At 38.2% G+C, this 27,297-nt stretch overlaps 2 protein-coding genes across 9 annotated transcripts in view; one reads left to right on the top strand and one right to left on the bottom strand.

The window, feature by feature from the left end:
- Nucleotides 1-137: 137 nt before the first annotated feature.
- odf2a (outer dense fiber of sperm tails 2a) lies at nucleotides 138-17,128 on the bottom strand. Of its 2 annotated transcripts, none has more exons than XM_017714298.2 (19): nucleotides 17,009-17,128; nucleotides 14,527-14,643; nucleotides 14,268-14,372; nucleotides 13,985-14,158; nucleotides 11,802-11,989; nucleotides 11,062-11,200; nucleotides 9,747-9,878; nucleotides 9,571-9,645; nucleotides 9,381-9,452; nucleotides 9,177-9,293; nucleotides 8,867-9,052; nucleotides 8,581-8,690; nucleotides 8,331-8,466; nucleotides 6,530-6,640; nucleotides 5,046-5,309; nucleotides 3,408-3,508; nucleotides 3,093-3,255; nucleotides 2,786-2,911; nucleotides 138-1,808 (listed from the first exon to the last, which is right to left on the bottom strand). In XM_017714298.2, exons 1-19 carry the CDS (start codon nucleotides 17,009-17,011, stop codon nucleotides 1,635-1,637), a joined length of 2,493 nt encoding a protein of 830 aa, XP_017569787.1. In that variant the 5' UTR covers nucleotides 17,012-17,128; the 3' UTR covers nucleotides 138-1,634. The 2 variants fall into 2 exon arrangements, with proteins under 2 accessions (XP_017569787.1, XP_017569796.1); XM_017714307.2 differs by having other exon boundaries at nucleotides 11,068-11,200.
- A 5,389-nt stretch (nucleotides 17,129-22,517) lies between these two features.
- si:ch73-287m6.1 (RIMS-binding protein 2) overlaps nucleotides 22,518-27,297 on the top strand; it is a 95,312-nt gene continuing 90,532 nt past the window's right edge. For all 7 annotated transcript variants that reach the window (XM_037545953.1, XM_037545952.1, XM_017714251.2 and 4 more), the window contains exons 1-2: nucleotides 22,518-22,772; nucleotides 25,849-25,977. In XM_037545953.1, the coding sequence (XP_037401850.1) occupies nucleotides 25,852-25,977 (126 nt within the window). In that variant the 5' untranslated portion in view covers nucleotides 22,518-22,772; nucleotides 25,849-25,851. The remainder of the gene's footprint in view (nucleotides 22,773-25,848; nucleotides 25,978-27,297) is intronic.

Raw genomic sequence — 27,297 nt, 5'->3', positions numbered from 1 at the left:
AATTACCTGCTTCTCCCTTTTTAGAATACGTGGACATATGGCCGCATACTCCTCACACTATTTTGAGGTTGATGGCCTCTGTTTAATTTCCCCAACCACACAGACACATTCTCTGTTCAAACATAAAAAAGCTTTTTAATATACATCAATAAAAATCTATACACTTCATATATATAAAATACACTGATCAAATTACAGCTTCTAATCTATTTAATCTATAAACAGACAACAGTATGAGATATTGTTTTGTTATTTCACATCATCTGATAAACTGCAACAGCCTATAGTAAAAGTGCAAGTGTAACTTCAATAAATGAATGTATATGATATGTATAGCTACATACATTGTGAAGTGTGTAAAAAAACAAAAAACAAAAACAAAATACAGTAGCACCCATTGATGAATTCTTCAGTCAGAACCCTCCGGAACAGTCCACTAGTTACCTAAAATCACCTCAGTTAAAAGTAGGTGGTAACATCTTCAAAACCTGGCATTACCCTGAGTGAATACCCTCATATATAGCCTCGCTGAGGATGGGACTTGAATGATGACCAGGGGTGGGCAATATGACAATATTTATAAATATTGTGATAAATTACATCACAAAATGCTTTTCTAGGCATCATCATAGATGTGGATATAATCTTATGTAAAGAAAACTGACCAAAAGCCAGAATAATTAGGCTTGGGTAATAGGATTTAGTGCAGTGCAGTATTTGAAACAATAAGAATCAAGGCTTTCATTGTTTTTGACAGTATTTTTGAAAACTGCACCTCTGATGCATTTTTTTTGCACGAGTTCCAACTCATCCAACCTCAGAAAAACTAAATATAGTGCTACACATTGTGTATTGTGAAAATTTCCTGAAGTATTGTTGTGTTACATTTTTGCCATAGTGCCCACCACTAATGACAACATGAAACTGCAGATTTTCAGTGGATCTTTGTCATGACAGGTAGATTGCAAACTTTCACAGAAATAAATAATTTATGTGAACACATTCTGAAGATTATGTTTAAATACAGTACCTTATTCTGACAGCAACCAAGAAAGTTATATAAACCACATCAGTGATGGCCAAATGAATATAAAAAGGAATGGCCTAATGGAAAATATTACCCTAGTTTTAGTCCCATATCCAGGAGTCACCTTTCAGGCCTAATCTCTACAAATTCTATGACACAAAAGAGGTATTATTTAATGTTTATGTAATTGGACTTTTCTCTGTATATTAGAATGTAAACTATTCATGAACTGTTATTTAAAGGACTGAAATCAGATTGGTAATATAGATTATCACATTATTCTGTGAATACTTTGCAGGGGTGCAGAACTACTGAATTCAGTGAGTAATATAGTTAAATGCATAGGATCTTAAAAGAAGCAACTATTTGTAAAGCAGCAAAATTATTCTTGACTAAAAATGAATTATTCCTCTTCATATTATCCAGCGATAATACTAGAAGGGATCATGTGTAGTAGAAAGAGGAAGCCGTGAGAATAGAGTCTTTGGTTCTCACATACATAAAATGAGTGTCCACATAAACTCAGGTCATACATACAGTGTATACAGTATACACTCTTATGTGCGTGTGTGTTTTTAGTCACCTCAGCTAAGATCTAATGCAGCTCTCAGATCTGCGAGTGGGCTCGGAGGGAGGAACTGGTAAGAGCAGATTCTCCAAACACGCTGGCATAGGAAGCTTTGAGGAACTGGACATAGTTCTGCAGACTGCGGTTGGTACTGTCTGACTGCTCCAGACGGTCTTTAACATCCTGCAAACGGCTCTGGAACCTCCTCTCCGCCTGAGAGAGCAGACAGTGCAGCTTGGCAAATGCACTCAATTCAATAACAATGGACATATTGCTATATCCCGCATTGCTTGGTTATCATTGCTAAATCTGCCAATAAATCTGTTTATTCTGTGAAGATGTCACATATGTGAAGTTGCTACAGTACAGTAGTTAAAAGGAGTCAGAGATCACATTGTTGCACTGCTGTTCCATTTTAGACTTAAAATGATGTGTTTGTATTCCTACTATGGTCTGACTGATATGAAAAAAATTTCATATCAAAAACTTTTAAGTGACTATAAATTCTGATCAACAATAATACTGGCTGATATGTTTTTAATATTTTTGGATTTTTATATCAAATATTTTGATTTAAATTTTATACATCAGGGATTTTGGTTGCACATTGCTTTACCTAAAGATAAGATTGTTTACTTAAACTCAAATAAAGTGTGGTAACTTGAGAATGTAAATACTATAGCACTTGGGGATATAGCTAATCAGACATCGTTCGCAGTTAAGGTTTATGTGAATTACCTTTTAGCTATCGTCATAAAATGTTGTTAAAACATTATTTTCATGCTAAAAATTAAGTTCGGAATTTCCACGCTTTTGTTATTTCAACCATGATGGTCGTTTGTGTTAAAGTTACCAGTTCACTTTGTACTGCTTGCTGTCATATAATTAAACAGGTGGGCCCCAGGTTTTGCCCCGTCATCTAAGTTTGCATACTGGCAGTGCGACACCCAAAAAAGTCTGTAATTACTGGTGCTTTAGCAATGATATTTTTGCAGTTATACATGAAAACATTATTGAATATTAGTCAGACTCTAATCTCTATTTATTCAACTGCATGTAATACAGTTAGCAAACATGCTGCATTGTATGGCATAATAACAGCCACTTTTGGAGACAAGCATTTAGATAGTTTGTAGCCAGTCGTCTAACATGACAGGGTCATGTCCACAATTAAAATGTTTTGTACTCACTTCTTCTTTGGCTCGTCGCAGCTGGTTGAGCTCTGAGGAGGTTCTACTCAGCTGTGTCTCCAGGTCTACCACCTTGGACTGAGTGGTACGTTCTTTAGAAGCAGCACGTTCTCTGGTATGGGACACCTGTTAAAAGTCATATTAGACATAACAATTGTGAAAGAGACGTTTCACTAAACTAACAGGACACAATGCACAACTCTGGAAGTCATTCTGCCAGCCAAACAAATAAACTATGAACATACTGAGGTTAGGCGGTCAAAAGAACCCTAAAGATTAAGAAGTCCTTTATTTCAAACATACAGACCTGTCGTCTAGCATCTTCCAGAGCTTCTTCCAATTGCCGGGTCAAAATAGTGCACTCCCGTGACTTCTCCTCTAGACGCACCTGGTTGTTTAGAATGGTTTCCTCTCGTTTTGCTATGACCTGCATGAGATCTCCATTTTGTGTGTTGACCTCCTCCAACTTTCTGGTTACAAAAATGAAAAATGGAGACAAAGCTTCAAAAAAGCTGCACACTGCACACCTCTTATTTGTTTAAAAATTATGGCTCTGTTATACTGCTTGAACTTATTTGATGTTTGCTGCTGTATGAGTTGCCCATCAGTCATGGTGAATTACCTATTGAGGGCCTCCAGCTTGTGCTGGAACTGCTTGTTCTCCTCAAGTAACACCATGTTCTTATGCTGTGCCATCTCCATCTGGGTGCCCTGCTGCTCTACCTGCACAAAAAAACATACATTACATTACAGCTTTATGTCCAGCAGGTTTAGAATTTTCTATATTTCTGCATAATTATGAACTAAAACATCAACAGATTTTCAAAGTCTTGAAAGTAGATAAAGAGAACCCAGCTAAACAAATGACACAAAAATATTATACTTGGTCATTTGTTTATTGAGGAAAATGATCCAAATGATCATTTATTTAAAGAACAAGGATCTATCAAAGATCTGCTCTTCACAACACATGTTTATGGAAGTGTATCGTTGCCCGTACAAAGGAGATTTCTGAGGACCTCAGAAAAAGAGTTGTTGATGCTCATCAGGCTGGAAAAGGTTACAAAACCGTCTCTAAAGAATTTGGACTCCACCAATCCTCAGTCAGACAGTTTGTGTACAAATGGAGGAAATTAAAGACCATCGTTTCCCTCCTCAGGAGTGGCGACCAACAAAGATCACTCCAAGAGCAAGGTGTGTAAAAGTTGCCGAGGTCACAAAGGACCCCAGGGTAACTTCTAAGTTACACTATCTACCTTTAGGACCTATGTGAAAATTTGATGATGTTTTAGGTCAAATTTATGCAGAAATATAGAAAATTCTAAAGGGTTCAGAAACTTTCAAGCACCACTGTGTATATGTGTATATATATATATATATATATATATATATATATATATATATATATATATATATATATATATAAAAATAAAGGGAACACTCAAATAACACATCAGGAGCATGCCCAGGCATTGTAGGGATGTCATACAGGCATGTGGAGGCCACACACACAATACTGAGCCTCATTTTGACTTGTTTTAAGGACATTACATCAAAGTTGGATCAGGCTGTAGTGTGTATTTCCACTTTAATTTTGTGTGTGACTCCAAATCCAGGCCTCCATTGGTTAATACATTTGATTTCCATTGATGATTTTTGTGTGATTTTGTTGTCAGCACATTCAACTTTGTACAGAACAAAGTATTCAATGAGAATATTTCATTCATTCAGATCTAGGATGTGTTATTTGATACATATATATACACACACACACACACACACACACACAGATAAGATTGTTTACTTAAACTCAAATAAAGTGCCGAAACTTAAAGAATGTAAAAACTTAGGGATGTAGCTCACCAGATGTCGTTTAGGTTTATGCTTTGATTATATAAGATCCTATCACTGTCTACTAGGTAGTTACAAAATGTATTATGCTACTTGGCTATGAATGTCATTCAGTGTGTTTTAACCCTAAAAGAAACGTTTTTGTCCTGTCAGTTTTAAAGTTAACCTGAAATCAAAACTGGCCTTTTAACTGTGTTTGTTAATGTCCGTGGTCATACCAAGCATGACTCATCAGATCATATAATTTTAAAGACAAAATTCTTGTTTGCTCATCATTATCCATCAGTTTTTGGTAACATTTAATGGTAATCATTAATGCACCACGTTTGTCCTGACTTCATAGGTTAGCCCTGTTTATCTACAAAGTCAGGACAATGAAAACGTACAAAAACAATACACATTCACACACCTTTATGCGCAGGTCTGCGAGGGCAGTAGAAAGCTCAGCACTCTTCCTCTCTTGTACATGCTCCTTCTCCTGTGCCTCTTGCAGCTGGAGCTCGGAGAGTCTCAGGGCCTCAGGCAGAGGCTCCAGCTCCGTTAGGCGACTCAGCAGCTGCTTCCTGACCTGCTCAATCTCCTGATCCAGGTCTTCTCTCACCACTCGTGCCTCCCTCTCAGCCTGCTGCAGACGCACACTGTACTCATCTGCCTCCGCACGTGTCTTCTGCACCTAAAGACATACACATGCCCATACAAATCCATTATGTTTTGGGCTAGATGTGCAGTTCACAAGTTGTGCTCCTTCTGCCTTATACCATAAAAATGTCCTTGTGCTGTTAAAGCCTCTTCGCTCATTAATTGACTCCTCTTATAATTGTGGGCCAGATTCATAAAACGCAGCAGCAGCAGCGCACAGTTAGGAAAAATGTGTGTTACGGTAAATAAGAGCTATCCATTACGTCACCATGGTGTTGATTAGTGCGCCAGTGTTTTATAATGCCACAGTATTTTCACCAGTGTCCTGAGCAAGAGCCAAACAGAATTGACATGTAAGTGAGCTCATATATATTAATGAACCACACAAAGTCAAGCTACAAATTTGAATGGAAGAAGTACTGACCAATAATAGTTAACTGCAATCATTACTGTAGTAATAAGTTTTACCAACATAAGTTAACCAATTGGTATATTCAAAACAAATACATTTTGATTAATATTTGTGTTTAATATTTAACATTCAATTTTCAAATGTGCAAACCAAATATTAAATATCAGTTAGTAAAAAATCCATTTGTAAAATCCATTGTAAACTGAAAAATAAAAGTAAACTGCTTGCAATAAATCTACTCAATCGTAATTAGAATCTCTAATCACTCTTCACTGATTTGGATTCCAACTTCCAAACCTACTTTCCATTCGCATGAGGCAGATTTGCCAAACACTGATTTTGATGAAGAAACAACAGGCTGTTTTAACCACAGTGCCAGTAAAATCTGTCCATCTGAAAGTCTCAAGCATGTCATTTTCTTCTCCTCTGTTCTCGCACAACAGCAGTTGGAAGTATTACTATGCTGATGTTTTCAAACAGATCAAAACGTGTTGCTGGTATATATTAGTTCTTCAGCTGAGTGTGTACATTGTGTTGCATGTGGGACCAAACAAGTTTGAAAACATTTGTAGAAAATACAATTTAATCCACATCAACTTCTTACCAGGAAAATTACTGTCAGAATGGTTCCAATGTTCTTCATTGCAGGACTGTGTTATGAATCAATGAATCAATAGTGGCACTTTTAAATGAGAATTGCATGGCCACGCCTGACATAGCACAAGTGGTAAAACACGCCAGTAATGCTTGTTTATAAATGAGCAAATGTGTTACCAGCATTTGTTTGCTATTTATGAAGCTGAATGTGTGCGTATGAGTATGCATCAGCACGATGAGCACACCTGGACTTTGTAACTCTCCACTAAACTTTCATACTGCTTCACAGAGGCTTTGACCTGATCCACCTCAGACCGAGATAAGGACAGCTTCTCCTCCAGCGCAGACAGAGTGGCCTGGAGAAACAAATGTTAAAGAAGGTGTACCATCAAATCAATCAAATGCAGTAGCCCACCTAGTTCTGACACAGGTAGTTTAACTGGTGGGTTGGCTTCCAGAACAAACATTCAGCCTAGTTTTAGGCTATAATAAACTTAAAGGGTAACTCTGCTAATTTTTTAAAAATTTCAATTTAATTAAAGAGTTATGATGTAAATAAAGTGATTGAGTGCTTTGATGCAAAATGCTCTACTTCAAAGAAATGTACAGGGTCCAAATTATTCACTGCAGTTGTGATAGAAACCAGTCATACAAATAGGCCTGTCACAATTATTACAATTGCCTAATCCCAATCGCACCTATTTGAGATGATCATAACCAGTTAAGCTGACTCTAATAATAATTTTCCATAGTCATTAAATTAAACAGTAAGGCAACACTGGCATAACATAAGAGTGCTCCAACACGCAGGGAGCAGTGCTGAGTAATGTTTATTTGTTAGCTATGTTGCTAATTCCAGACAAATGTCCTAAGCATTCATTTAGCATCAGGCTGGACTCTTTGGAGGTTGCAGCAGAACAAAGCACGCTCAACAAGCTGTTAGCCATCTTGGACAACACCTCACACCCCCCTGCACACTACACGTAATAAACACAGAAGCACATTTAGTGGCCATCTGTTACAGCTGCACTGTGTCAAAGAACGCAGTTTGGTGCTGGACCCTATCCCAGTGGTCATTGGGCGGAAGGCAGGATACACCCTGGACAGGTCGCCAGCCCATCGCAGGGCAGACAGTCACTCACACACTCACACCCAGGGGCAATTTAGCATGCCCAATCGGCCTGACTGCATGTCTTTGGACTGTGGGAGGAAACCGGAGAACCCGGAAGAAACCCACGCAGACACGGGGAAAACATACAAACTCCACACAGAGAGGACCCCGGTTACCCGGCCGGGGAATCGAACCCAGGCCCTTCTCGCTGTGAGGCAACCAATAGTAAATACAATCAATTAGTCATATGCCATGTAAATATGCAAACAGATATACTTTTATTTCTACTCTCTTACTTTTATTTCTACTCTCTTACTTTTATTTCTACTCTTTCACTTTAACTCACTTTAACTAATCTATTTTTATTTCAAATTTTTATTTTCTGCATAGTATAGTAAGTTTATGTGCAACCGTATGTCTTGCTACTGACACACTGCAATTTCCCTTCAGGATCAATAAAGTTCGTTCATTCGTTCTTTCTTTCTTTCTCTATCAAGCTAGCTATTCATCTGTCTGTCTATGTATCCATCCATCCATTTATTTATTTAACACATGAAATGTTATTAATGTTATTGATGCTTCAGGCAATGTTTCACAATAGTTTTGAGATCACATTTGGCCTGAAACATATACTTTTTAAATCCATTCCGCAGAGGTACATGCAGGATTGTAAGGCAAAGTCTTACTAAACAAAACTTGTTTTAGATTTACTACCATCAACATCACATATCAAAACTTCAAAGACACAATGAAGACAGTGTGTGTCTTGATTCCTATCACTACCACCATAAAGATATCCAAGTCGGTAAGTTTCACATCAAATCACCCTGAATGATTTTATCTACAGGTCAATGATTGAATTATGCAGAACATTAGACAAATGATTGGAATGCCGTTTAAGTTCTTTTTATTATAGTAGACCAGATCAGCCCCACCTTTAGGCTCTGGTTCTCCAGTCTAAGTGTAGTGCTCTCTGTAGTCAAGCTGTGCAAGCGGTCCAAATGTCCATCTCTCTCAGCACGTGCCTTCTCCTCCTGTGAGCGCAACTGCTCAGTCAAGTCTGTGATTCGGCTGAAAGAACATGTATGGAATACTTATAAGGGTGTTTGCAATGTAAATTAAGACTGTTTCAACAGTATGTTGGGTTTTAATTAACGATTAGCCATTATAAAAAATAGCGCTCACTTGTTCAGGAGCGTGATTTCTATCTCTAGTTGTCCCTTATCCTTCAGCTCTTTTGCATGCCGACTGCTCCAGTTCTCTGCAGCTGAAACAGCATCTGCCAGCTGAGATTCCTGCAGGTCAATTACGACAGAGAAAGTTAAACTTAAGCTAATTTGATCTACACAAACAAACAAAATATTTCTGATATACATTTATATATGTTCTAATATACATTCAGAATTACCCACTCTTATCCTTAAAATTAATTCTACCCAAATTAAATTTCAGAAGCTTTTGGCTCACTCACCAGTTCTGCCAGCTGGGCACTGAGCTGTCCCGCAGTATCTTCACTGCGCTCTGCTCTCTGTTTTTGGGCCCGTGTGGCTTTCTTCAAGGCTTCTTTATCCACCTCTGCCCGCTGTTTCAGCTCCTTCAACTGCTCCTGCAGGTGCTCCAGCTCCCCCTGCTGCTGATTTGCCGCTCGCTCCAAATTCTACAACAAAAGCATCTGTTACTAGGTCAAGAGATGCACTGCACTATATCTGATTTATCGTGTTTTTAAAAAATGGAAAAAAAATGCAAATGATTTACTATTAAAACAGGGACGTATACAATACCCTAATCTGTACTGCAAGACGGTTGTTCTCTGCTTCTTTGTTGCGTAGCTGGCCCTGCAGATGAGCTCGGGTTGACTCCAGGACTTTGGAAAGCTCACTCGTGGTCTTTGAGTTCTCCTGTCACAGAAAATGTGAATTCATAAGAAACTTTATCAATTTACCTGCATATGTAAATGTGCTGGAAATTGCATGTTCACAGATTACCTTTTCATTCTCTAAAAGGGAGGTCAGTTGACTGACTTCTTTATCTTTGTCCTGAAGCTTCATTTGAAGACGCTACAGTAGAGAGATGTTGTGAGTGTTTAACCTGGCAACATTTTGGTGTTATACAGTAAAGATGCCATAAGCATACTAGTTATTAATGTATATTTCTATAGAAAACAAAGAGACATACTGAGTTCTCTGCTTCAACCTCAGTAAGCTTCTTCAGGAGGGAATCTTTCTGCTCCAACAGTCGAAGTGAGTCCATCTGTCAGATGAAAATGAAGGTGAGAATCATAATGACTGGAATGAAATGCACATTCTTCTTTGCTAAGAAAAGACTGCCTCCTGCTGGAAGAAAGATGGTACCTCACGCCCATGCTGCTCCCTCAAAAGACGGCGAAGCGTTCGGTTAGTGCTCTCAAACGTCTCCAACTTCTGCAGTAGGAGATCCTTCTGCCGAGCCAGGAGTGAGGAGTCCGACCCCGACATTCTTTTCTCCTGTACACACATATAAAAAGGATCTATAGAAGCCATCCTTGCTTAAAGATTCTGTACATGCAACAGGTGCAAAATTTCCATTAAAGTGTTAAGCGACATTTATGCACACAGCATCTAACTTTCTATGTCAAACAAAAGCATAAAATAGATACATTAAAAACCTCTATAAGCCACTTTAACGTTATATTAAATTACATTGAATTCTGAACCTGTTGTTGCCTGCAAACAAGCTTTTAGACCTATGAATAGAATACATTTTAGCAAACTAGATGAGAAATGCTTTACACACTGACCAGAACAAAGCACTCTGGCAAATACTGACGCATTGAAAAATCTGACTTTGCAAAATGACATTGCAATAGTTTATGGCTGTATGTGTAACTTTCTTTGGCAATACTAAAACAGATTTGATACAATGTTTGGGGCTTCTTTGCTTCACTTTCTTCATTATAATGCAGAACTGATGAATGAACCGAATCACAGTTACAATTTTATTACTATTTTACAAGCAATTATGCACTCCTTCTCATCTTCTATTCCTTAATTATCACATTATTACTTTAAGGTCTGTCATGATTGTGATATTTATTTGACAATTAATAATAATAATAATAATAATAATAATAATCAAAATAATAATAATAATAAATTTGAATTTTATGTAACCATTAAAGTGTAAGGCTAAAGCAGGCAAGTCAGCTGATCAGCCATTATTGCTTCATAGTTGGCTTGATTCGCAGCTAACGGTAGGCTGTACTGATATGAAGTAATATACTTCACAATATAGTGCACGCATACAATCACAGTGTCTACAGTTACACAGATTCATGTCTCAACCATCATGTTACAATGTGAGCAAAATTAAATTCTACAAGCATGCATGCAAAAAAAAAACAGCACTAGCTTAAAAAAAAGAAAAACATTCCCATTTTACACTCTACTTGTCATGAAATGATTATGACTGCGGAAAACAGCTGCAATCATCTTAAATAATTGTGATAAATGATTATGTAAGAGTAGGAATTGGCTTAATTAAGGAAGTCAGTAATATGTAATACAACACTTTAACAGAGTTCTCATATAATGAACATTACATTATACCTTTCCCATAACACCACAGTGCATACTCTTCTGTTTTTTAATCTGCTCTATTCTGATAAATGTACAAATTACTTGTCCTCACACTCACACTCCTGGACATCCTGCTGACTGTATCACGCAGGGCTGACACCTGCTTGGCAGCTGCATTGCTGTCCAGCTCTGCCTCCAACAGCTTCTTCAGGAGCACATCCTTCTCCAGCTGCAGGCCCTCCCTTTCCAACCTGACCATAGAGAAATGGAGTAAAAATATGCCACCGTAACTGTTTAACAATTGGACGACAAACTACATATAAATTATATTTCCAAAAGTTTTTAAACACCTGTTCATCCAGTGTTTCTGCTGAAATCAAGGGCCTTAATAGGGAGTTTATCCAGTAAGTGCCTCTACTCTTATGCAACCTTGGAACATTGCTGTGAGAATGTGACTGTATTCAGCTATAAGCATTAGTGAGGTTAGGTCCTGATGTTGGATGATTGATAGTTTTAGATCACAAACAGCACTCTTAACTCATCCTAAAGGTACTAGATGATGCTCCATTACCCGAGAGAACACATTTCAACTGCTCCACAGCCCAGTGCCCCTCTGGCTGACACACAGCATTAATGTGCTGCTTCAGAGAATCTCATTCTATTGGCAATGCTTTTCTGTAAAGAATATACAAGCTCTGTGTTTGTGTGCACAACTGAATGTCTGTATCAGTGAAGAGTGTACCTTAAAACAGCCGAATTTACTAATCTGAGTTAGGGTGTCTGGACACTTTTGGATATCCGTGTAGAAATAATTTATCATTCCAACCAAATGAGATTCCCAGAGATTCCCACCTGCCATAATCATTTTCCTCCAGTATTTTCTCCATGGACTCTCGGAGAAGAGTGTTCTCCCGCTCTGTGATCTCCAGCTCTTTGGCAACCTCAGCAAGCTCCTCCTCCTGCTCAGCAATAACACGCTGTGAGGCGCTCAGCTTTTCTGACTGACGCTCCAGCAACTGTTCCTTCTTACGCAACTCTACCTGCAAAGATAGACAGAAAAACATCTATCAGTGATACCATGGCTGGATCTACCATATGGGACCATAGTCAGCCTAATAATCGAAACATAAATATCCAAAAAGTACCATAATTGCATAAATTTGATGTCTACGTGGGTAAAACACAGACAAGATCATTTTGGCATCTTATAGTAAACTTCATGAGTGAGCTGATGCCCTTGCATTGGCATACCTGACCAATCTTGATATGGTCTTAACTGAGGATTTGACCCTGAAGAATCCATAGAATGAGCAAAACTGAGACCCTTTCAGCAAGCAGTCTTCGGTTATTATCAGTGGGTTCATAGGGACAAGGCACTATAGCTCTAATGCCCATGGGCTCCACAGGATCCTGAATGATACAGTCTTTGCTGTTTTTAAATGCAGTGCTGTAGGGCCTGAAAATTGCGAAGGAGAATTAATGTGGACCTGACCTACTACATATTCATGGATGGTGTCCAGATGAATTTCATTTATTTACCTTCTAGCTCATAAAATGTAAATACCTGTTGTGACACAGTTCTCCCATACATTTGTGACCCCATCTTGAAGTCATTAACCTCAGTTCAGATTTTAGCATCTCCACTTGCACTTTTTGAGCATTCTTCTTTAATATATTTGAATATATTGGAGTTTGCTTCTTATTCGAACTGTGGCTCCATCTAAGGTGGAACAGAAAATTCAAACATAAATCTGGCAAATAAGACGCCAACTTCAGCTGTGAAACAAAATTAGCAGTTTTTGCCAGGCGCACGGCTCTAGTGTTAGCAAGCAATTTTGACGCTGGCTTTATTTATGCACCCATCAGCCATACCGTTAAAACCACCTCCTTCGTTTGTACACTCATTGACCATTTTATCAGCTCCACTTACCATACAAGCACACATCTACAGACTGTAGTCCATCTGTTTCTCTGCAGACTTTGTTAGCCCCCTTATACCCTGTTCTTCAACGGGCAGGACCACTACAGAGCATATATTATTTGAGGAGTGATTCATTATCAGCACTGCAGTGACACTGATGCAGTTTTAAACACTGTGTCCACTCACTGTCCACTCTATTAGACACTCCTATGCTGCTGGCCCACCTTGTAGATGTTATGTCAGAGACAGTAACTCTGTTGCTGAACAGTTCGTGTTTGTCATCCTCTAGCTTGAAAAAAGGAGAGTAACAAAAAGAAAAAGAAACCAGCTGACTACAGTATGTAACTGTGGAACTACAAAGTCCACCAGCATGGCAATGGAACTGTTAAAATGAACAATAAGTGTCTCTGATTGGTGTATATGGCTTAATTTTGTTTTTACTATTTTGCACAATAAGTGTTTTTCAGATTTAGTTTGGTTGTTAAAAACAGTAAAAGGGACATCCCAGAATAAAAAGCCATCTTAAGCCATACCTGCAAAAAGTATCTAAAATGGTTTTATTACAAAAATAAATAAACAAATAAATAAATAAATGATATATATATATATATATATATATATATATATATATATATATATATATATATATATATATATATATATATATATATACACACACACACACACACACACACACACACACACACACACACACACACTGTAATACACTGTGATACATACTGAAACACTAAAACTATCAGAAGTTTAAATTCTACTATGATACACTACATTTTTGGCCTGACCAGTTTCAGCTAATTGTACACAGTTTTTAGCTGAATTAACATCATAAAATCACTCAATGCACAGTTTTTACCAGAATTTGAAAAAAAATGGCCCTACTGGTGATTGTGTGCAGTCGACTGATATTATTGAACTTATCAAACCTCAGAAAAATCATATACCATGATAAGTATTCCATGGAAATGTCTTCAAGTATTCAAGCTATTTTTGCCACGTTGCCCACCTCTACCTGTTCTGGACACACAGTGCAGTGACGGTTCCAGATGTGATCCTATTCTCTGATTCACTTTGTTTTTGCAGTCTGTCTCCCTACCTCATTCTTCAGCGAGCTGACCTCTGTCATCAAGCTGTCGATCTTCCTCTCATACTGGTTGATTCGCCCATGCAGCGCTTCCTCTTCATCAGTGGAGAGGTCCTCCATCCGGAGAGCCGACTGAGCAGATCCTGCCTCAGGCAGAGGGGTGATCTCCAAGCGATGGGTGGGCCCCTACACGATTCATTCAAATTTAAGATTAATAAAGAGGTCTTTCTCTCCATTGCACATACCTTGAATAAATCTACATAAATGTTGAGTTTTTTGTTTTTGCTTAACTAACCTCCCACTTGTATGATGCCTCTCGTGTTGAGACTTTCCCTGGAGGAATCCATGGCACCCTCGTCTTAACTTTAGCAATTGGGCGTAAGCCACCTTTTGTTTTTGCCTGCAATATGAAAAGCTAATAATTTGTGGCAGCCCTCCTGAAATGATTACACTTCACTTCTCATCAGTCTTTCTGTTGTGCACCAGGACACCACTGAACATTAACACTGGTCATCGTTTTTAAAAATTTTACAAGCAAGGTGAGAATGTCGAACCTGGGCTGCCGTTGTGGGGCTGTTCTTTGTGCCCTTCTTTACATGCACATGCACGGGTGTACTGTCATTCACATGCACATGTAGCGGTGAGGAGGAGCTGGTTTTCATTGCTTTTTTCTGGAAAAAACAAAATACACTGACACAAACCACCTTGGATTATACAAAGAGATATGTGAGCACATGACATACAGACAGGCAGCGTAACATCTAACAGACAAGGCTCAACTTGAAGGGGGATGTAAAGGAAAATGAGTCAAAAAAACTAACAAAGATCATCTTCTGTGTAAGACTGCCATCTCCCTTTCTATCCCCTTTAAAATAATATTATTAGAATTAAATCCCAGAATAGGATATCTGAAAATACTGTTTTCCTGGGCTACAAAGGAAAAAAAATTAAAGAGGAACCCCATAAATAAATAATAAATAAATGATTAAGACATAAGCAAATTCATTCAGAGCAGTCTGATGTGAAACGTTGGTGATAGGAACCAGACATCCCAAGAGTTTAACGACTCCTTTTAGAATTCACGACACAAAAGGTTATGGATACACGGTGTGATGCCTGACGTCGTTTTACTTTTTCTGATTTACCACCATTTCACCATTCTCAACATTACATTTAAAAACGTGTAGGTTCACCGGTGGTTTTGGACAGCAAATAAAATGGCTGTGTGTGTGTTGCTGACATTGTGACCACTGGTTCCTAGCACCACCACTGAAACGAAATCTGAGTTGGTAAGTTCCTCTGCAATGCACAACATACCAATCTGCCTTTGCTTACACACTTAGGAAGTTAGTTTTTTGACTTGTTCACTTGTTCACCATTTATGTGTACCTACAGATCATGACCACCAAAAACGATCTAACAATTTGAAGACTGCTTATAGTGCTTCTCGGCTTTGCTCCCGGAGTCCTCCCAAACTGCTCCAATTCATCTGATTCAATTCATCGGTCCTCCAACAAGTGCATTCTAGTTTGAACTGAGTGTGATAGACAAAGGTAAAATATTACTCCAGTAAAAGTAGAAGTCCTTACTCTAGACCTCAACTTGAGTAAAAGTACAAAAGTATTTGGCTTTCAAGTGTACTTAAGTACTAAAAGAGTAATTCTGGCTCTGATGTCCTGTTATCATTTTTGCAACAAGACTGGCTTCATGAACTCATTTCAGGTGAAAGTCCTCCAGCGTCTCTCTTGTTAAACCAGTCTTTTAATAGAACGTCATTAATTAGTGACGCTGACGTCTATTAAAATGATCATAAGCACAAAACACTGAAGGTAAACAGTTTCCATCAGGGAGAACCGAGTGGCTCTGAAATCACTTTTACACACAAGCAAAGTTTCAGATTACTTTGTAAATTAGTTACAAGTTGAATAAAAACTTGCTTTAAACACAGGATCACAAATACGTTTTCCTTTACTATATTGATCTGTAGGCCTCTGTTCATAAACATAAACGAACCAAAACTAATTTACTATAAAATGAAAGTGTTTGTATGAATTCAGAAAAAAAGAAACATGCCAGTTACAACTGTATATGTGTACATATTTCTATACTGTGGTCTATTTACAGGTTAGGTTAGTTCCATCATTGATGTTCTTGCTTTGCACTTCTTTTGTTTTGACATTTTAGGTTTTTATACACACAAAAACCAAAAGGAACGATGTGTAGTGGAGTAAAAAGTAAGATATTAGACTTTGAAAAGTAGTGGAGTGAAAGTAAAAAGTCACCTAAAATGGAAATACTTAAGTAAAGTACAGATACATGAAAAAACTACTGAAGTACAGTAACGAATTACATTAACTTAGTTACTGTCCACCACTGGTGATGGAGCAGGCAAACCCACTACAGCACCAGGACTGAAAACCAATCTTATAGTTTGCTGTCCTCCCTGTGAGACATACACCTTCAAACTCCAAGCAGACCCACTGGGGGGCTGTATCTGTGATTATGGCTCAGAAAACGTGTTCCTGGTGTATCGGTTTACTTGTCAAACACTCGGAGGTCATGTTGCAGAACACCAACATTAACCAAGCCCTTCTGAGCTATCCTTAGTAAGCTAACTACAATGAAAGCACACCAACACCAAGAGGACACCGTCGTGCACTCGAGAGCCACGAAATGCACGCTTGTGTTGTTCTAAGCCTAATTACCATCGCCGGACTTTCTGTTGGCCAGGAGAAAGGTAAAGTTAACAATACAGTTAGCTGAGTTAGCTTGCCAGCTGGTTGGCACGTCAGCTGACTGCATCACATATACAATACAAAGCTGCAAAAGGAAACAAAGCCGAGACAAAACAAGAAGGTCACTAGTCGAATGGATGCGGCAAAGTTACATTCGCGACCTTCCCTCACTAGCTAGCCATAAATACTAACTTAATCTAGCTCAGCTAGCTAACTAACGATAATGTCACGGGTTATCTCTCTCTAACTGGCTTGACAGCGTAACTGCTCCGTGTGCGAGCAAGAAAGAAGGCTTTCTTACCATCCGAAAAAAATAAACATTCAAAATCCCAAACGTGCAGTTATATCGTTTAAGACTAATCCCTCCGTTAGTTAGCCCGGTGGCTAATTCTTTCTCTTAGCAGCCCAGAATCTTGGACAGGCGTTCTTCCGCTGGGCACACTCTCCCTCTCTCCCGATTGGCTGATTCAAAAGCGTTTAACGGCCTTGCCGTGCTGTGATTGGTGGAAGCGTCTCAGCCCTGTGTTCGCTTCCATTTCGCGTAGCCTGGGGTAACGGTGTCCATAGAAACGAAGCCTAACAGTGGAGCCGAGCTACAGGTTGGCAAGGACACTAACCGCAGCGTTTTAAAGGGACTTATCAACACAAGACCGCGCCTGTTTCTTCTGCATGTCCTTTTTTTGACACACCAGACAGCAGGACATTTATCGTCCGTGCCTTTCACAAGCCAGGCAGCAGGAAATGAGTTTATCTTTCAGTCGAATTCCTGCCTTTGCTTCTGAGCTAAAGCGGAGCAGTCCAGTCCCTGAAGCCTGGACCGAGGAAACCAAACTGCACGACTTTATTTCAAAGACAAAGTTACTGTCATCCGTGCCATATTTATTCTGGAACAAATCTTGAAAGATCTGACTTAGATGCAAAGTTGGAGTTGGATAAATTTATAGTAACTAAAATAAAACAGGTGACATTTAAACTATTCCACATCTACAACCCAATAAGCCATAATTTGACGAAGCCATCTGTATATATGTGAGAATGTTTTGGGAGGACTTGGCCAGATATGAATGAAATACATCCACATGTGTAAATTAGTCCTAATGCCAAACCACTATTCATGGTTCTTGTATAAGAAGTAATGTTGTATGTCAACACATACAAACGAATAAAAAGGCTGCAAACCCTGAACATGTACCCCCTTAAATGTGTTTGATCATAGTTTTTGGTTTATTTATTAAGGAAGTTCTTTTCTTAACACTGTTTTAATTCTTCCCTAAAAACTTTAAGCGCAGCAGAAAACCAGCTGGAACCAACTAGATCAGGGGTATATGCTGTAAATAAAATTCGGCAAGGTCCAGTTAGAGGTAATTTGCTCAAGCAGAGGTCTGAGCATCATAACGTCTAATTTGCATCATGATTCAGTGCCATGTACTGTAAACTGAAGTAGTTGAGTGGGTATATCAACATCTTACAGAACCAACAACTGAACGTTGAATCAAATAACGTACAATTCAGTGATATGTCAACAATATTTATAATAAGTTTTTTGTGTTTAGATCACGCCATGTGAAATAACTTCCCTCTGGCTCACTTTCTTCTCTGACTGCTGTGTCTCGCCTCGTCCCTCCCCTGTGTGAGCGTCACTCACTCGAGTCTCAGAGGTTATCATAATGCACAGATCTGATTGGCTGAGTAGCGTCACGTGTGATTTTACAATGCATGCGATTGGTCTGTGAGTCTGTGCGCTGCTAAACCGGTACCGTAAAGGACCACCCATCGAATTTAAATAATTCTCCATAGTTTATCGGTTATAGGTCCAGGCCCACATAGGACAGAGTCTGGGTCCAGACTCTGACCGTGGTCCACCGATTAGTGACCTCTAAACTAGATACTGTTTGACAAATGATCATCAGCTGATCAACAACGTATTATACGTTTATGAATGTCAACATTTAAAAACACCAAGAATATCCGTAAGAACTGCTGAGAGGTAGTGATGAGATGTATTACCTCTTCATTTCAAGCTGTGCTGAGAGAGGCTGAAAATTTGAGTGCACTGAGTTAACTTTAGTACTGAGGGACCCTTACAAATGGGTAGTAGTCTGGCATAGCTAGACCTTTTAGAACAGGGTGGCAGGTATTCCCAGAGATTATAACAGAAAAATAAACAGTTACTGTATTAAAATGACATAAAAAGTTATAGATAGATAGATAGATAGATAGATAGATAGATAGATAGATAGATAGATAGATAGATAGATAGATAGATAGATAGATAGATCAAAAGAAAACAGTAAGACAAAACTGTGTTGATGTAACATATTTGTGTCATTCATGAGGAAATTGTATATTTGAATCAAGTTCATTGAATTCAGTCACTTTTTTTTTGTGCACAATAACATGAAAAACATTTCATACAGACAGACCCTTAAAGATATTAATTTACGTTGCCCTCACTTAGTTATAAATGAGTCTAGTGATCAGAAAACTAACCCAGCAGTACTGTATAAAAGGTAATGTACACTCAAAAAAAATAATATTTATGGCCATCATAAACATTAAGCAAACATTTGACATAAAACTTACATAAAAAAACATAATAATATATACTTTACTTATTTATATTCATTAGAAGAAACCCAATTTAGATAAATCCAAAACTGATATAATTGAATTGTATTCGATTTTTCCACTAAATCATATTAGGAGGCAGGGCGCATGTGCAATAGTAACAGGAAACACATCATCAACCAGGAGATTGCTTCAGTTGTCATGGTGGACATGAAATGGCTCTTTTTATTTCTACAACCTCCTTCTGTCTTTTTTCATTCAGTGCAACTGCAATGAAACAGTGATGTGCATTAACTTAATTTGTGTTTTTAACATTTTTGACCAAATATTAATGTTTCATTTGGCTTATTTTGAGAGATACCATAGACAAACACCAGCGAACTTGCCAGCTAGCATCATCCCTGGGTCTGCTGTCATGGTAACAAAAGGTACATTAAACAAACAATGGGAGGGATTTATTGTGAAGCTGTATATAAAGGTGCATTCAATTCATATTCAAACCAACAGGTTTTTGTAACCGTAGGTGACCTCGACACATTAGCGTGGCATGCAGTGACTGATAGCATTAGCTGGCTAATTGGCATGATGGTCAGCATGAGAGCTGCACCAGTGCCGGTTTACAAGTTTCTCTGGCTGCACCTCAGGAGGAAAGTTGTGCACATGAACATTTACTTTAATTAATAGTTCAGTTGTGAGTGAATAGAAATTCTAAAGCAGGGAATTTGATCACAGCTGACATCTATAAAGTTATGTTTATTTCTTTCACATTAGACTTTAAAGTGTACATGTGTCTTGTCATGAGCCGCAGCTAATACTGTTTAATACAGTTTGGACCACAATACATGTGTGTGAATTAACATGTGTTGTCATTTAATACATTTACACAGTGTAAGTAATTGTGCTGTGAATACAGAAGGCACTATTAACTCTTTAGAAATACCTAAATGTTAAGTAAATGAATTGCATAAATCCTACAAGCACTTCTAATTTAAACCTTATTTAGTTCATTCCAGTTTATTGAACATGAGGGAGAAACATAAATTATAATACCATTTTTCATGGGATGTATGTATTTAAATTGAATGGACAAATGACTTGTAATTAAAATACATAAGTTTGAACTTTCGGGCTTAAATATGCTTTTGAGTGAACTCTTCAAAGAAATTCACTGGTGTGATAAACAGCTACTGACTAATTTATGATGGTGAAATTATCTTATCATCACAACGCCCACTTTATAATGTAGCTCATGGAACAGCACTGCCAAAGGGACCCAGCACATATTCACTCACCTGTTTGGCCACGAAATTAACCCATCACAGCAAGATATTAAACCAAAGTATGACCTGCAGCATCATTAGCATCTTTTAATTGATGGGAAACCACCATGTGGCAGAATTTCACTGTAAGCATAATGGATGCTTTATTGATGATGACTTCCATAACTGGGGTGACACAAGGCTGGCCATGCTTCATCCTGAGATCACAACGGTTGACCCTTGCCCACCTCTTGGCTGCTCCTCTGAAGGGGACAATGGATTGATTTAAGACAGTGATCTATTCTACACATGCACACTTCTTCACTGACACTCTGACAGTCTTGAATAAGTTTCTCTTTTTGTAATATGAACAATTACTATTTTAACGTATCACATCTGAGAAAAAAAACAGCCGCCTTTAAGCCTATGCCCTCCTACCACATTAACTCACAAGGGTTGAGCTAACCCCCGCCCGCCCACACACATACTCTACACACACACACACACACACACACACACACACACACACACACACACACATTTACACACACACATTTACACACACACACCTCTTTTGATGCTCTACTTGCACTATCTGAAACATTGCTGCTAATTTGTGGGAACGTAACACTGTTTACTCAGGTTTTTCTACCTCAGTAACTGCTGTGTTTATGTTTGTCATCTGACTGCGTGACTCACAGATCACAGCATGTTGTATATCTCTGCACCATATTCTCACTACCTCATGTCCAGAAATGAGTGCTGTGTCGGTGCTGCACTCTCCTGTCTGTTTACTGTTTCTAATGTCTGTTTAATTTATTGTATTTATTGTTTCTAGTTTAATTTTTTGTATGCACACCACGTCTGCATGTTGGCACTTTATACTTTTTGTTCCTTGTTGCACCGTGTTGTTCCTGGAGTAATGTAATTTCACTCCACTGTGTACTTGTACATAGACGGAATGACGATAAAAGCCTCTTGACTTGACTTGCCTTAAACTGACCCGTCATTTCTTCATATATTTAACTCTGGGACAAAAGCACCAACAAATCCTTTCCATGGATTACAGTACGCTTAGAGTATATTATTATTTAGACTGAAGTATTATATATTGTGTTTTGTTCTCTTTTCTCTCAATTCACTGAGTGAGTTTTCTCTTTTGGGACTATACTTTGAACTGTAATGATTTTGGTATAAGACCATGATTTGACTGAGAATGTGGACAGTTGGTTGACTGCTTTGGCATGCAAAGAGGAAAATCTGCACAAATGTGGTCTTTATGTGCCAGGAGGGAGGGAAACAGAACATCACTAGTTCATTTTCCTTTACATGAAGGCTGTTTAATCTTATCATACACTTGTTATATGTTTTCCATAATCACAGTGCTCTATTAATAGTAATAAGCTATTAATAAACAGCCTCATAGGAACACCAGGGTAGGGCTGTGCTTAAATTAGACCCGATCCATGCCACACGCCCCACATACATCCCATGTACCCATGTAAGCAAGACACATGGATGAAAGTTTTCAGTTCTTTCTCCTTTTTGCGATGAGCATGTACCACCATAGAGGTCATCTAGTTTGTAGAGGCCTAGCCAAGGCTCATTTTTTCTCTTTCTGTTTTCGTTTTATCTCTGTCCATCTCCTCTGCTGCGCTCTGCCATATGGCCACACAGCAAGCAGTGCCTCGTGAGGAGAGAGAGAGAGAGAGAGAGAGAGAGAGAGATCAAGATGTACATACACACTGTTTCTGGTGTGTGTGTGCATGTATATTTGTGTGTGTGTGTGTGTGTATATATATATGTGTGTGGGAGTGTGTATGTGTGTGTGTGTGTGTGCGTGTGTGTGTGTGTGCGTGTGTGTGTGTGTGTATATATATATATATATATATATATATATATATATATATATATATATATTATATGTGTGTGTGTGTGTGTGTGTGTGTGTGTGTGTGTGTGTGTGTGTGTGTGTGTGTGGACATTTTTCGGCTGCAGTCTTCACAGAAGCTCACCAAGCGGAGTGCGATCAGCCCGGGAGGCACCTCTCTCTCCCCCACTCGCTGCACCTGGCTACACTTTGAGGTGAAAATCTCAGTCATGGCCTGTACCAGCACCTCTTTTAGCAGCTCCTCTTGCTCTCCACACTCCTTGCTCTGTGAGGAAGAGCTGGATTAAAGAAAACCTCTGAATGAGAAGAGACGAAGGTAAAAGAGAGGACCCTGCCACATTTCTCAGGTAAGCTAAAATAAGAAATGCCTGGTCTTTAAGATTAGGGTATGAAAAAGAATGACCGTGTGGACCAATAGAAACTGACTGGAATAAAGTCTCACCATAACGAAGATGAAAGCTTTTTTTTTGAGATACAAGAATTTGTAGTGACAGCGATAATACACAACTGTAACAGTCTGTGAGCAACGTGGTAAGGACAAGATGATGATAGAAATCTTAGCATGGATATTACACAAATGTTTATTCACTGTTTTTTGTGCATTTTTCTGGATTGTGCACAGCACAGCATTGATTTTGGCATGAATTTATGCAGAAAGCATATGAACAATATCTGTGTGGATTTTCTCTTTTTGTGATGCATTTCATGATAAAAATATTGAGGATTTTATTTTCGTGAATACATACAAAGTCTCTATCAAGTGGCGTAGTAAAATTCCATCTTTATCAGGACCGATCAGAACAGACGTGTGCGGCCTGTACTATGTGGGTCAACATATAGGTTACAGCACAATAACATCTACGCAGTCATCTGTGATTTCTTAAAGGGGAATTCCACCAATTAAAAAAACATTCTCTATAATTAAATTGCTAAGGAGTAAAGAACGTCTCTCAGTGGTTTGATGTAAACTGATCCACTCTAGAGAAACTTCAGTTCAGCATTATTCACAGTGGGGATAATACGAACTGGATGTTTGAAGTGTTTAATGCCTTGAAAAGCTCCAAGTTACTATAAGAAAAGGTTTCAAAGACATCCATGCCTTAAGTCTAAGTTTTGTATGATAGTTTTACAACTTTTTTAAAGAAACTTTTTTTTAAAAGTATTTTTAAATCCATTTATAGCAGAGAGGTACATAGAGAAGGTTGTAAGGCAGACTAGTCCCCAGAGAAAACTTATTTTACTCAGATATATTTTACCATCATCAGCTTTATGAATAAGAACTCTGAAAACACGTGTAGGTTCACTGGTCAATTTGAACAGTACGATGACCCCTATGACCCCTGGTTCTTATCACCACGATTTTAAAGAAATCTGAGTGGGTACGTTTCTCTACAAAGAGCCATTTCACATCAAACCACTCTGAATGACTTTGTTTACACCGTAATGATTGAACTATGCAGAAATTTAGCTAAATTCTTGGAATTAAACTCCTTAAATGGTTCACATGTGCTGGCAGCTCCAGAATTCTCATCATCATTACCATAACTGGATGAGAATAACTCTCTCCCTCTCTCTCTCTCCCTCTTTCTCCCTCTCTCTTTCTCCCTCTCTCTTTCTCTCTCTCTATCTCTCTCTTTCTCCCTCTCTCTTTCTCTCTCTCTATCTCTCTCTTTCTCCCTCTCTCTTTCTCTCTCTCTTTCTCCCTCTCTCTTTCTCTCTCTCTTTCTCCCTCTCTCTTTCTCTCTCTCTTTCTCCCTCTCTCTTTCTCTCTCTCTATCTCTCTCTTTCTCCCTCTCTCTTTCTCTCTCGCTTTCTCCCTCTCTCTTTCTCTCTCTCTTTCTCCCTCTCTCTTTCTCTCTCTCTATCTCTTTCTCACTCTCTCTTTCTCTCTCTCTTTCTCCCTCGCTCTTTCTCTCTCTCTATCTCTCTCTTTCTCCCTCTCTCTTTCTCTCTCTCTTTCTCCCTCTCTCTTTCTCTCTCTCTATCTCTCTCTTTCTCCCTCTCTCTTTCTCTCTCTCTTTCTCTCTCTCTTTCTCCCTCTCTCTTTCTCTCTCTCTATCTCTCTCTTTCTCCCTCTCCCTTTCTCTCTCTCTTTCTCCCTCTCTCTTTCTCTCTCTCTATCTCTCTCTTTCTCCCTCTCTCTTTCTCTCTCTCTATCTCAATTTCTCCCTCTCTCTTTCTCTCTCTCTTTCTCCCTCTCTCTTTCTCTCTCTCTTTCTCCCTCTCTCTTTCTCTCTCTTTCTTTGAGTGCACAACATTTAGCAAGTTTTATCCATGTTTCGTTTTTTTAAACAGCTCTTTATAATCTCTTTACATTTCATATATTCACTTCATGTTATTAATTGTATATTATTCACTCACTAACAGGGTTTTTATTATTATTATTATTAGTAGTAGTAGTAGTAGTAGAATTATCATTATTATTATTAATAATAAATAATTTTTAAAAAAATCACTACATTTAGTTCTGGTGGAACAAAGGTGTAATAAAAAGATCCCACTGGAAGCAGATAAATCAAGTCTGTGATCTAAATATTAACAAACGAATAAAAACAGGCAGAAGGGGTCAGGTGATTAGATTACGAAAAGCAGACAAATGGGGAACAATTCCATTTCATCATCCAAATAATAAGAAAAAACAAAAAACCAAGCGAAGGGGTCAAGCTAGCAGGAATAAACATGCTCAGTCAAAAGTATGGCTTCACAACGACGTGAATAAACAATGAAGGATTCTATACAAACTGGTGATGTAGTGAAATGTGGAACAGGTGATACGAGCAGTGCCATTTACTTAAATGCACACTATGCAATCACAGGTAATCCACTGCATCAATCTGCAGCTTTGCCTATAAATAGTAGCATGTATCATGTTGTATCTGCCTCAGGCACGGATGACTGTCTTGACTTTCCCTGCCAGTCACATTTCTCTGAGTCTCTGAAATGGTACATTGTATTCCTGTCTGGCGTTGGAGTGAGATTTTGTGGAATTGTATCGATTACGCTGAATTGAGGTCCTGTCACTTGGCTTTCCTTGTCACTGGTATGTTCTGACAAGTAATCCCGTGTCGACTCTTACATAACTGAGCAGAGAACACACATATTGATAATCCTGAGCCCTCCTCTGCCTGCCACTGCCTGGACAATATTAGTCTTTGCAGCTCAGTGGGTGGGGGGCTCAGATCCAGCATGGGGAGACAGAGCTGCACATGCTCACTGACAGCACACAAGCAGACTGAAGGCTCCTCACTGAGTTGACTGCAGGGTTTGGAGTAAGTTGTCAACAAGGGGGAAAGTTTTTTTTGGGTCTGGTAGATGCATAAAGGTGTGGATTCATACAGATTTGGACGCATATGCGTGGCCTATGTTTTGAGAAATGGCTTTTTTGGTCTTGTTTGCATGTATATGTATGTGTGTGGACTGTAGGAGATGCGGGGTCAGAAGCCTGATGTAGAGGAGCTGCTGAGGCAGTCTCAGACGGAGCTGCTGTGGATCCAAAGGCAGCTGTCAATGATTGCAACGCGGAATGCCAGTCATGCTCGAACCAGAGAAAAGGTGAGCATATCTAATCCACACAAACGTTCCTTCTTTTTTTTATTTCGCAATGTTATGTGGCTTAAAACCTAGAAACAATAATAGTAATCCTTAGATCTACTATTCAGTAATGACTATAAATGACTGTGTAAAAACCACAAACCTAATATGGAATTATAAAATAAATTATGCTTCGTGGGAGGTGCATCAGGCATGGTCCTCCTCCCAAACATCAGTAATTTCATAACTCCTATAACAACAAAATATAACAAATTTCTATAATTATACTTTAAGTTTTCTTGGACAAACTTTCTGCTCCCCACCACCTCCCTATCTTCTCTATGTCCCTAGAAAAAAGAAGTCTATTCCAGTGTGCTATTAGTATACTTCTTTTAAACTTAGAAATGAGTATGCTTTCAGTGTACTTTGATGTACAGTACTTGGCGAAAGTTTTAGGCATATAAGCAAATTTTTAAACAGTTTAACTCAGCAGTGAGTTTATCACAATATACATTAGAATAAAGTCATATTCATAATTCAAATAAACATAATAAAAACAATAAAAAGTAACAAGAATTCCTTGGGTCCATATTTTTCCTTGACACCTCGTTAATATCATCAGTTACATCATGAGCTCAATTTACTGAAGCACTTATTGGTCATGATATATATATATATATATATATATATATATATATATATATATATATATATATATATATATATATATATATATATGTGCATTTGCATATATATATATATATATTATTAATTCATATTCTATCCATTTTCAAATATTATTCAAATATTCACTTTTCTCAGCAAATAAACACAAACTACACAAATGAAAATGTGCCTAAGGTTTTTGCACAGTACTGTACTCTTCAGAGATAAGGAGTTTCCTCCCACAGTGCAAAGACATGCAATAAAGCCAATGGATATTTCATATTTTAATTATGCAAACCCAATTCCAAAAAGGTTGAGATGGTAAGTAAAATGCAAATAAAAAAACAGAAAGCAGTGGTTTGTGAATTTCATTTGTGTTTTGTTTAAGTGAAAACAAAGGTGAAAAATTTAAAGCATTGTCTTCTGAACTTTATTTTTTTGCAAATACATTTTTTTTGCAAATACATGCTCTTTGTGAATCTGAGGCCTGTAGCAAGTTCCAAAAAAAGTTAGGACAGAGGCAATTTAAGACTAGAAACATTGTGAAATCTTACAGAAAACAGATGGGTCAAGGTTTGCCATTTTGCCAGAAAATGCATCAGTAATTGAAGAATAATGATCCTCAGTAAGCATTTGCAAGGATTTTAGGTATTTCACCCTCTATAATCTGGAAGA

Source organism: Pygocentrus nattereri, chromosome 16 (assembly GCF_015220715.1).
Source record: "Pygocentrus nattereri isolate fPygNat1 chromosome 16, fPygNat1.pri, whole genome shotgun sequence".
Lineage (NCBI taxonomy): Eukaryota > Metazoa > Chordata > Actinopteri > Characiformes > Serrasalmidae > Pygocentrus > Pygocentrus nattereri.
This window is presented reverse-complemented; position numbering and strand designations above follow the sequence as displayed.